We start from the raw sequence: 12,334 nt of genomic DNA, 5'->3' as shown, positions 1-12,334 counted from the left end.
TCCCCAATCTTCGACTGCTGTTTTTGTGTATGTACATATGGGAAACAAACAAACAAAGTCAAAACAAGCAGGGAAGGGAGGGGTGAGATTGTTTGGCTGTGGAGCTCAAATATCATCAATCAGGTCTTGCCAGGATCAAGGACTTGTAGATGGTTGGATGTATTTGGGATACATTTTCTACAGGCCATAACCTTTTACTAAGTACATTTACTACCTTGCCAGACTAGTTTGACATTCCTAATGTTTTGAATCCTGTTATGCAATGGACCTCATGCATCCCTGTACCCCATTCGTCGAATGTGCCACCAGTTCCTATCAGAGTAAGGACATCCCTTACGAAAACCTCCTGAAGGTAGCAAAAAAAGGAGTTGAATTTCACTCTCATTACAGATAGGCAAGATCATGTATCACTAAATTAACATTACAGAGAGAAACACTCGCCCGAGACATCCCCCCCTTGCTTAACCATAGTAAGCAGTTCTAATAACTTATTTATGCTTTTCCTGTATTTAATATCTGAGCTGATCTCATGAACACACTTTTGTTCGGAGTTCGGGCCCTCTAAGTTTACGGTCGGTATGAAGGCAGTATCACAGTATACCTAGTTCCCCTTTCTGTAAGTCGCTTTGGATAAAAGTGCCATTTACACATAAATGGATGACAAAGTTAAGAACAAATCCTGTAAAAAGGAAGTGATATTTGCTACATGTTCATGGTGTCTTTAGTATTTCTGATAACATCACACATGACCTGTGGACTTTTCAGACTGGAACTGGTTTGGTGAAGGGACTTCCTTGTTTGTCTGTGATTATAGTACTAATACTAGTCGGCAAGATGCACTGCACTTTCTGACTACTGTCACTTGCCAGGCAATGACTTCAAAGCACCCAAAATAAGTGGGACAGGGACAGAGCATGGTTCTTATTTTATTAACATGCATTCAGTGAAGGAGAAATGTTGAACCTCTACAATCATTGTAAGTTTGCTTGAATCTGCCTTAAACTGAAAGAGAAACTGGTTGAAGTAGCCTACATCGTGGTCTGTCTTTTGTCATGTCTTATGCTAACCTTTCTTTTTTTTTGAAAGACAAATTTCATCATTTTTTCTCCTGTTGTTTTGGATTGGGATGTGGACTGGTCAGCTTCAGGCCATACCAAAGTGAGTAACCTGCCTATCAGACGTTACTGATGACAAATTAAGTCAAACTGAAAGTGTAAGTCAACAAACCTTTCAGAGCAATGCACTTTTATTTTAATCTACATAGATGTCAAATTAATTGACTTTAAATATGATTGTCTTGGCAGGTTTACTGATGCCAACTTTCCTGACTGTGTTTTTCACAGTTGTGTTTGAGATAGCTGGCATATCCTTTGGTGAGATGGTTTATGTTCTAACTCATCCAACAACATGCACATAGCACATAGGCAATGAGGCATATCTTGGTGTGGAATCAGTTCAAAGACAAAATGGCCTTTACCTGCAGAATCAAACAATGCAGCTGTTTCTCAAGTGTACTCTCCTCATGGGAACTAGCACAAGGTCGTACAGTACATGTTTCACTTAAATGATTAACTTGCAGTCAAATGTTAAGAAAAAGCTCTTGCTGTGTTTCACAGGGCTACCTCCTCACACAAGGAAATGCAAGGGTCCACCATACAAACGGAAGGGTAAGCCCAGGTTGTCCACTCACCCCTCCCCACCCCACCACCAATACCCTCACGCTTCTGTCTTGCTACGGGTCTTCCTGCCTGTTCTCAGCCTGTTTACCTTTTCAGATGTGTACTGGGGACTTGGCGCTGCTCTGCCTGTGGCTCTATTCAACCTTGACACTCGTCACAGTATGTGTCATCATTACAACTGATTCAGTCTGTGTTCAACTGATTCAATCATTATTTGCAGATATTGTTATTACTAGTTATTTGATCTAATAACAATGGCTATCCTTGTCTTAGTCTATAGTCTCTCATTTGGCTGTGGCCTGATTGTCTTTTCTATCCGTGGAGAAGTGCGAAAATACAAATCCCTGTGGTGAGTTCAAATCATTCAAAATGAGTCTTTCAAGAGGGGTCTAAAGGCATACTGTATCTGTTCAACATGCACATGTTGCATATTTTAGTATTTAGTTATTTTCATTAAGCTACTGATTGAATTGGAATTTATATTATTGCTATTCTCCTTAATGTAGTATTTCCAACTTTGAAATAGTTTACTGTAAAGTTGAGTAATCAATGTTAATGTAAAATGATGTCTGCTAAATATCATAACCTTAACAAAAGGCGTATTAGCATCTTATAACTGATGCTTTTGTGGAGAATTACTCGAAAGCTCTGCTCTTATTTTGTGCTCTGTATCCTCAGGAAGAAGCACCGCAGGAGATATTATTGGGTGTACTCCTAATAGACTACGTCTCGCTTACGGTAAGATACACAATTAATCATCAAATCAGAACAAACCCTTTGACCTAAACCTCATCCGACCGCCACTTTCTCTTCCTAGAGACGCTTGTGTTTATGAGAAATAACGGGAGAGATCACCAGCACTGATGGGTTCTTCTCATCCTCACCGATCTGCGTATGCGCATCATGACGACAGAGGTGGGCTGGCCACTTCCACGCCCTGTCAAGCTGGTCTGGACCTGAGGGTGACTGCAATATTTATCAAGTTAGATGGGACTAATTCTACAACTGCATCTTTTAAAAGTGATACGATTGTATGGTTTTGAGAATGAGAATAGTATTGAAAACTGACAATCCACTGACAATTAGAGATTAAAGTAAAGAGAGTCAAAGAAATCTTGTTTGACAGGGTATTGTTCATAATAATATTGAAATACAATTTTGATAAGTTGCTCTTCGTTTAGAATTCTTTGTTTGCTTTATCTAAGTTATGACAACTAATAATTACAAATTGATAGTTTTTTCACAAGCATTAAAAGATTAACATGGTAAAATTACAATTGGCCTCTCAGCTATTTAAACAACCAAGAGACCACAGGAAAACCACAGTTCAGTTATCTTAGCCTAGTGTGACCAGCCTCCAATTGTGGGCGGGGTGAAGTTGGGCTGGTTTCCAGGCTACAGTTATCAACACATACATCTACAGCAAAATCCTGATGTGCAAGCTACCAAAAGTAAGATTCTCGAATAGTGAATTATCACGTGGAGCAAATGCACAGGTAAACAGCAACACACAGCACACTGGCCAAGTCAAATGCAGAGGGCTTTAATCAATGGCAAAAAGGTACATACATAGATAAAAAAAGTAACAGAGGAGGTGTGCTTTAAGTTCACAGTTCTGATGGTAGGACATGCTGCTGGCTAGTCTGGTCCCTGGCTGAATGACCCGTCTCTAGGCGTCCTCTGTCCTCCCTGGCTGAACGACCTGTTCTCTCTCTCCACAACATCCCCAAACCTTTGCTCTGAATCAGCCGATCAACGTTAAGGGCCCCCCACCACCACCCCCCAGAATGATAAACGTTGATCCGTATGATTCAGGGGTTGGATGGATAACAGCCACCCGTACATTTGTATTTCCATACTAATATCTACTTACTTCACACTAGTAATGCTATTCTGACTACCACAGTTGTCATTTAGCGCCTACGCTATCCCTGTCCTGTGTCCTGAATCTTCGCCCTGCCCCGTACATCCAAACTACATCGGAACAATATAAAAAATAGTCAAATATAATGCTGAAAACTGTATATTTTGTTGAGTTAGACAAGAACTGCCCTGGTTTATGCAAAAACACATCACATGGTACACAAAAATTGACATGGTTACTGAGAACAAGTGACTATCAGTACTGCAAACTCGTGGATTCAGGCAGAGGATCCTATGCAATCTCAAGTCTGACCTAAATGAAGTGACATACCTCGAAACAGTGAGGGACTGTGAGTGTGTGTGATAAGTAAGTGAGGCGCTGTGTGTGTATCTGTGTGCGTGTGTGTGTGTGTGTCTGTTGATATTTTTGGTCTTTGTCTGGATATATATGCATTTGTGTATATGTGTCTGTGTGGAACTGGAAGAAAAGGGCAATCCTGGACAGTCTGGAAGATACTTCAAAATGTACAATACAGCACTCACATTACAATAGTACTCACAGTAGGGCTATCACAGTGAGAGGGTGTGGGGAAAACAAAACAATTTGTTGGGTGTCGTGACTCTGTCCCTGTTTTACACGGGGGGCGGGGTTTAGTGGTGCGGGCAGGGCAGGTGGGCATTGACGGGCTACTTGGCGTTGGCAGAGGAGCTGAGCATCTTGCGCACGGCCTGGGTGATGGCGTCGCGGTCGATACCGTAAGCCTTGAGCAGCTCGGCCGGCTTGCCGCTTCGGGGCACGTGAGAGACTGCCATGCGGTGCAGGTTGAAGCCCTGCTCGTTCACCACAGCTGAGCACACTGCCTCCCCCAGGCCACCTGAGGAATTGCACAACACACGCATTATGCCTTGCAATTCAGACTGAGATGTACAGTTTAATCAATTACAGTACTGTACACATTAGAATTTCAGTTCAAGACTGCTTTCAAGGTCACATTTGTGTAATTTTTCATTCATTGGCAGTGAACTACTCACACAGTAAGCTCAACCTAAATCAATTCATGTTTCATCATTTACAGACTGATACCATGTTTAGTATTCATTACAATCTCTCTCTCTTTATGTTTCCATCTTCCCTCTAGTGTTATGCTCTCACACTTTTATTTGTGTCCCACTCTATTTCTGGTATCCTATTCTCTCTCTCTCTCTCTCTCTCTCTCTCTCTGTCTCTCCTTCTCTCTCTCTTCTCACTCTGTTTCTCTTGATCTCCTCTCCCCCTTCTCTATCACCTCATCCTCTGGAGGTTTCTCTCTCTCTCTCCTCACTCTGTCTCTCTTGCTCTCCTCCCCCCCTTCTCTATCACCTCATCCCCTGGAGGTTTCTCCCTTCAGCAGATGCTTCAGGAGCAGCTCTGGCTGAGGTCTGGCTGAGGTCTGGCTGAGGTCTGGCTGCTGTTTCACAGCACTCGTTTGCTGTTAGCCTTTCCCTACCCCCACCAAACTCACAAACACACATACATACACACAGTTTTTTTTTTTTTTTTTCTCTCCATTTTCTCTCTGTGTCTCTCTGTCTGCCCATGCGCACCCGCACACAGACACACACAGACACACACACACACACACGCACACACACACACACACACACAGAGTGGTGCAATGCTGCCTGTATTATCTAGGTCACCCACAGCCTCACGGGCGCACGCTCACTTAAGAAGACCTGACAGCAGGCTACCCCTCTCTATGCCCTCACACACACACACACACACACACACACACACACACACACACAGAGACAGACACACATAAACACACACACACACACACACACACACTAATAAACACATTCACACAGCCGCACACTCACACTTTTCACATACACACATGCGCAAATGTTGAGCCGGGATGACACATTTTCCCTCCATGACAACACACTGCACATTCCCTTGACCAATAAGCGCATGCCACCACATGACCGCGTGAACCCTCTAGCCAATGGAAACATTTAGACACGGCACGTCACGGCATTTGAACCAATGAGAGTTCACTTGCAGCAAAACGCGGCGCCATGGGCCGAGAAGGCCCTGCAGGGCAGTCAGCCAAATGTGAACTGACATTCAAATTGAAAAGTGAACATGTTGAGACAGCACAAAGGACACACCCACCCTCATAGTAGTGGTCCTCCACAGTGATAATGCGCCCCCTAGTGGACCGCGCGTGGTCGATTATGGTCTTGGAATCCAGTGGCTTGATGGTGAAGGGATCGATAACACAAATAAAGATCCTCTCTGTGGAGTCATAAGTCATCATAATTAATAAGGCAATCATGGATGAAACGGTGAATTACAACAAAAGCTCAGCGTGTTTATCACAGCAGCACATGTGCATTATGGGACTCTGTGTAAGAAAATCATTAGTACGCACACTAGTGGCTGATTGATTGGCTGTTTTGTCATTTAATGGCTGCCTACAGCTACTATAAAAGAGACTCAGCGGGGCCAGTCCAGCCCAAGGTCACTGTAGCCTGACTCCCTCATCCTCATCCTCATCCACTCTACTCACGCTGGCACGTTCGCTAGAGCATTCAGCATTCAGCGTGCAGTGCAGAGGGAGAGGGCTAGCATGCATCGCTCAGCCAGTGGATCAGAGAGGATTATAAAACCTTCAAAGCCCTAACAGCAGACACATACAGTACATGCTGGATTCCTGGCTTCCAAAATGCAAGTTGAAAATGTGTGTCTGAAATAAATTATTTCAATAAATGTAACATTTAATTTGTTATTATAAAATATAAAATTGTAAAAAAAAAATAAAAGTAAGAAAAATAGGCATGGCACAACAAAACGTATAATTATATATATAAAAGTAGATAAAGTAGAGAAAACCTAAATCAATGTATAAGCGCGGCTAATAGTGGGGAAATGACGCTATTCAGATTGTAGTGAGGCCGTCCCTGTGCATTAACCTCATAGGTAAAGAAATTTAGCTAAATCAATGTATAACGGTGCGGTCACACGCTTGCGTCCGCCAACGTATGCCTCATTTTCATCAACGTCAGCATATTTCCATAAACGCAAACTGATTGGTTTGTCAGTGTTTGAAAATTTGCATAAACTGAATTTCATTGGCTGGCGCTTGCGCAATCCGTCAAAAGTTGAACATTTCTCAACTTTTTAACGGAGGCAACGTATCCCAGGCAACGCATCGGACCCACGATTCAGTTCGGCATCAAGTGAAGTCCGGCCAATGCAAAGTGAATGGGAAAACAACGGACGAACGTTGGCGGACGCAAGCGTGTGACCTCACCGTAAGCCGCGGCTAATAGTGGGGAAATGACGGTATTCAGGTCGTAGTGAGGCCGTAGGCCGTACTGTATCTGTCCATACTGTACCTTTCTTAAGCTGCTCCGCAGCAGCCAGAGCCTCGTGGAGGGTCACTCCAGCTCCCACCACGGTCACCTGGTCATCTTTACTCTGGCACACCACCTGGAACACAACACAGGTGTGTGTAGTAGACACAGAGGACAGTAGACAGTTGGGTAGACTGTTTTACACACATTCGTCATATTGTCTTCATGATTTGACTATGATTGTGAACCCTAACCTAAACCTTGCCTCAGATGAACTCAGATTAGCCTAAACCTTACCTCAGATGAACTACAACAACCCTAGGCCTAAATATGATCTTATAAGTTCAGAATCAGAATCAGAGTTGAGGTCCTAAGATCTGGAAATGAGGAGCATGTCCATAATATAGTCATAATATAGTACAACACAGGGACTGTAGCACCGACCTGTTGACTGACTTTTTCTAGTGCTTCAAGTTGTTTTCAGTGCATTGTATTTTGACTGACAAAGCAGTGTTTATTGTCCTCACGACTTCTGGTTGAAGTATGAAGAGTTTTGTGTGAACACTAAACCAATATCCTCAGGTGTGTATCACGAACAGTGATAAAAGGTGTGAAAACGATTGCATAAAGCTGTGACTCACTTTCGCTTGTCCAACATGGAAGTCCTCATTGCTGTTGTAGATGATGGAGGTCTCTGGTCCGCTGGTCCTCACATAGCACACTCCCTGGCAAGAGAACAACAACAGCAGGTCTCAGAACAGCTGAGGGACAGCGGAGGGCGAGATGTAGAAAAGCCTTTAGCTAAGATAATAATTTATCTGTTTTAATATGCTGTTTTTAGCTTATTTTAATATGCTAGTTTTGAATTATTCTATGATGTTACTTTTATCCTTTTTTTGTGCATTGTAGCACTTTGAGATCATTGATTTGATGTGAAGTGCATTATAAATAAAAAGTATTAGATGTATGGTCGTGTAGGGAAGAGGGCTGCATCATTAACAGTAGCAGTAGTGTTATCTCACAGTGAGCTGGGCTGAGATTACAGCTCAGTCTTTATATCACTTATAAGGACACAGGAGAGGAGGAATTCCGCTTACGCAATGTGGTGTTGACACGTGCGTTGTTTATACTCCGATATCTTTCAGATTATTTGTACATAAATACCCTTTATCGACATCCATTCTTTTGCGTTTTGAGAATATCCTATAATAAAGTTAGTTGAAAGTGCCAAAAGGACACGGGGGAGAGAGGTGTCCACCTTTGCGTTGGCGGCCAGCTCGACTGCCCTCTCCGTGGACACCCCGTCGCTGGGGTAGAAGACGGTGGAGTTGGGGATGGACCGGAACATGGCCACGTCCTCCAGGCCCATCTGGGACGGCCCGTCCTCACCTAGGACACAGGGGAGGAGGCATTCACATACATACATACACATACAGTACAGTTCAGGCACACACACACACACACACACACACACACATAGAGACTCACACTCACATTCTCACATTCTCACATTCTCACACTCACACACACACACACACACACACACACACACACACACACACACACACTCACACTCACACTCACACACACACAGAGACTCACACTTTCATTCTCACACTCACACACACACTCACACTCACACTCACACTCACACTCACACACACACTCACACATACAGTATATAAACAAAAACCTCCACACATAGTTAGAGTAAGACAGAGCCAAAAGAAGAGGTCCATTTAAAGACCCGTAAACAAGGTAAAGAGTTGGGCATGCAGACAACCGTGGACAGTCAAGAGTCGCATGCAGTGTACCTGGGCTAACGGAGGGACACCTGGTCACCCGGAGACGGCCTCCGAGATTGACAGGGGGAGTGAGGGAGGGAGGGACTGGGTGCTTAAGAGTGCACAACCTCCAGAAGGTAGGAAGGAGGGGTGAGGGAGAAAACAACACACATTAGAGAAGCAGAGAAAGACATCAGGAGAAGGGGGGGAACCAGTGGCTCACTCAACATTGGCAGCTACAGTGGCCTATATAGGGAACATTTGGAAAAATACAGCAACAGTGGACAGTATTCAAGGGGCAAAATCTTGCCTGTCGGTTGGGTCATGAATTCTTAACCGTGTTCCTGTAGAGCCCCAAAACGCTGCCTGCCTTTTCATTTTTCTTTTTTTTTTTTCAATCTACGTAAGTCGGCTACTTGAAATAGTAGGATGCACTGTACAGCACGTTACATAAACGAGCTAAAACAAGTGGCGTGCGGCTGGCTGGCCTTGGGGAGCTACAGGAGCAGGGCCAGCTGAGTGTGGAGCAGAGGAGAGCTGGTGAGGAGGCGTGGAGGTGTGGAGGTGAGGAGGTGAGGAGGTGTGGAGGTGAGCTCAAGGAGGTGAACACACACACAGGAGAGAGGACCCTGGAGGTGCACAGGTGCATGACCACAGGGGTGGTTTAGGTTAGGGGCGTGTCAACACGGCTCACGTGTGGGTGCCTGGGAAGAGGTGTGATTGGCCAGCGTGGAGGAGGGGGGTGGGTGTGGGCGGGGGCGGGGAGAACTCAACTCACCAATGGAGAGGCCGCAGTGGGAGCCGCACAGGTTGATGTTGCTCTCGGAGATGGCGGCCATGCGCAGCTGGTCGTAGGCGCGCGTGAAGAAGGACGCCAGGGTGCTGGCGAACACGATGTTCCTCTCGCGCGTCGCACAGCCCATGGCAACGCTCACCTGCAAGGGGAGAACGCAAAAAACGGGTTCAACCACAGGTAGAGGTCATTACCCATCATGCAGCTGGGTGTGTGTGAACTGGAGCAGGTGGGACTTGGCGTGTACACCAATCGAGAGGCAGGACGAGCGGGCACACGCAGCATCTGCCCAGCAGGAGGTGTTTCAGCGGCGCCCGGGAATCAGAGCTTAGGGGCACACATGAGCGGGATCAGGGATCAGTGCATGCCGCTCCGCCTCAGCCCGCCTCATTTCCTGTTTCCTGTGCCCGTCCTCCGGCTCAAATCCTCCCGCATACTTTCAGAGCTCAGCTTCACCGCGCTAGCCGTCTGAAATCTCTCAGGCAGTGATATAGGCACCTAGAATAACCCATACCATAACCCGCTCCATGATCCTAACATATCATTCCAAAGACAGGAGAAACTCTGGAGGGGAAAGTACTGGTCGGCACATTGAGCATAAACAATCTGTTTTGCCAATAAGTAGAGAACTAAATTCTTATTATTTTTACTAAATTCAACATTTTTGTTTAAACAAATTTTGTTTTACAAATCAATCATATTTTGTTCATTAAAATGAACAATGTCAAACGTAAAAAGGAAATTAACTGTCTGTCATATCACTATCTATTTACTTAACATTCATGTCAGTGTATGGTAATTAGTTGTGTCTGTTGAGGTTATTTCCGCGCCACTGTGTGGGCCTGTCTCTAATTAGGATCGGTTATGGCCCTGATGAGGGGTGCACGGCTTTAGGGAAGTGGTCAGCCAATCAAATGCAGCTCCGCCCACCGCACACATTAATATTCAACTTCTCAGCAGACCTGTCACAGCCAATAATCACCCTCCCCCCCAAAATGCCTGACCTACATCCTTTTGGCTGGCGCTACGGCACAGTAAAACCACACTCAGAAAGGCAAGAGGACTGATGGCAAATGCCTGCTCTTTTGTGTGAGAGATAGAGAGGCCGACTGTGGTTCATAGATGGAAAGGACATAGTGCAAGAGTCTCGACAGAGAAAGTGGACGTTTGCGAGATGACAGAGTATCGGCTAGAGTGAGAGACAGAAACGGTGTGCGTGAGGAAGAGATGTGACACGTATGTGGGATAGGGAACGAGGAAGAGGAAGAGGCTATTTCCCTATGCGCGCTGATGCGGTGGATTCGGAGGCGTAAGTGGGTCACGTCTTCGCCAGTGTTACATTATGGATGGGCAGACATGCATTATTCAGCGAACCAGCAACAGAGAGAGACCCAGAGAGGCATTTAACCCAGCCAACCAAACTGCTGACAGCAAGACCGCCATCTATAGCAGCGGGGAGTCCTCCAGATATTACATACATCCCCCACCTTATATCTTCACATCTGGTGCTCTATGAAATATACATTGAGGTGATGTCCTCAGTTACAATCGCCCCCCAGAGAGAGCCATGCTTCCATCTCATTCAGCAACTGCTGAGGGCCGCAGATCACCCGACCGACGACCGTTAGCGTATAGCACACTATGAAGACCGGCGAACTGTGATGACCGGCCCAGAGAGGCATGTGATAAAGCCTGCGGAGCAGAGCTCTGTTCTTAGGGTCTCTGGACTAAGGTGACCCTGATGTCCAAGACCAAAACCGGGGACATGATCCCAAAAACATTTTCAGTTTGACTATCAATCTGATTGAAATACATACTGTGCATGTTTTATCCTCAAAAAAATGGGAACATAGGTAGTTTTTCTGTGTTTTCCTGTGGACAGGCAACCAAAAAACGGGGACTGTCCCCTGAAACCGGGGACGTCTGGTCACCCTACTCTAGACGGCCTCATACCATGTTCTGCTGGGCGATGTAGCACTCCACGTAGCGGTTGGGGTGCTCGTTCTTGAAGATCTCCGAGTAGGTCAGGTTCTTGGTGTCCCCGTCCAAGGCCACCACGCGCTCGTTGTAGCGGCCGAGTTTGGCCAGAGCCATCCCGTAGGCCTTCCGCGTCGACATCTGGAGTGGGAGAGGGAGCAGAGGACACACACCTGATTCTGACCATTTTGAACACACACACACACACCGAAATATTGTATGCCTGTTTCTATGGTGATGGAGAGTACAGTAGATACAAAATGTGGAAGTGTTAATCTGGACAGGGATGTTTCAATCTGGGCGCAAGATTCTTATCGATCATAAAACACAACAGGTCAACTGAAATTGTGCATTCATGTAGAGTTGTACATATCTGGAAAATACATGTTTGTCTGTCATAACTAAGACTGAGGGGAAAAAAGACGGGTAGATGGGTATTGAAACTGCTAGAGGTCGGCGGGGTCGTACAAGGTCACTTGTAGGGGAGACTTTGCGCACATCCCAGGCGCTGAACAAAAAGGTCAAATGTTTTAGTGACCTTTCAACCATGCGGTCTTCCTCAGATTCACTTGCAAGGGGAAGCTCGTATGGTCGAAAGGTCACGAATGCCAAATGAGAAAATAAACTAGAACAAAGTACATCAAAGTACACCTCATGTGTACTGTTCTGATACTATGCCTTTGCATACTGTATTTTGGATATGGTGTGATATGTCTATGTGCCTACATGTAATTGTTGTCCATTGCACAGTCTGTGTCCATATTGCTATTGTTTGAATGTTAATATGCCTATTGCACTATACTACCTGTCTACTTGTTAAATGTACTGAGAGTTTTAACATCTACTGAAGTCAAATTCCTTGTATATGTAAGTATACTTGGCCAATTAAAACT

General features: G+C 45.2%; 1 protein-coding gene and 1 long non-coding RNA gene across 5 annotated transcripts in view; one reads left to right on the top strand and one right to left on the bottom strand.

The window, feature by feature from the left end:
- The first annotated feature begins 772 nt into the window (after positions 1–772).
- Positions 773–2,940, top strand: LOC134092223 (uncharacterized). 4 transcript variants are annotated; one of them, XR_009940180.1, is made up of 8 exons: positions 773–976; positions 1,087–1,158; positions 1,305–1,373; positions 1,617–1,667; positions 1,776–1,838; positions 1,953–2,028; positions 2,358–2,417; positions 2,497–2,940. It is a non-coding gene; the product is annotated as an uncharacterized LOC134092223 (long non-coding RNA). The 4 variants fall into 4 exon arrangements; XR_009940179.1 differs by having other exon boundaries at positions 1,087–1,213; XR_009940178.1 differs by having other exon boundaries at positions 1,305–1,667.
- A 272-nt stretch (positions 2,941–3,212) lies between these two features.
- Positions 3,213–12,334, bottom strand: part of LOC134092231 (transketolase-like) — a 16,734-nt gene continuing 7,612 nt past the window's right edge. The window contains exons 8-14 of the mRNA XM_062545030.1: positions 11,418–11,582; positions 9,450–9,606; positions 8,146–8,276; positions 7,529–7,612; positions 6,930–7,023; positions 5,704–5,826; positions 3,213–4,417 (exon numbers count right to left, since the gene is read on the bottom strand). Of these exons, the coding sequence (XP_062401014.1) occupies positions 4,230–4,417; positions 5,704–5,826; positions 6,930–7,023; positions 7,529–7,612; positions 8,146–8,276; positions 9,450–9,606; positions 11,418–11,582 (942 nt within the window). The 3' untranslated portion in view covers positions 3,213–4,229. The remainder of the gene's footprint in view (positions 4,418–5,703; positions 5,827–6,929; positions 7,024–7,528; positions 7,613–8,145; positions 8,277–9,449; positions 9,607–11,417; positions 11,583–12,334) is intronic.

The sequence above is a fragment of the Sardina pilchardus genome, chromosome 9 (genome assembly GCF_963854185.1).
Source record: "Sardina pilchardus chromosome 9, fSarPil1.1, whole genome shotgun sequence".
NCBI lineage: Eukaryota > Metazoa > Chordata > Actinopteri > Clupeiformes > Clupeidae > Sardina > Sardina pilchardus.
Note: the sequence above shows the minus strand (reverse complement) of the source record. Positions and strands in the feature narration are given on the sequence as shown.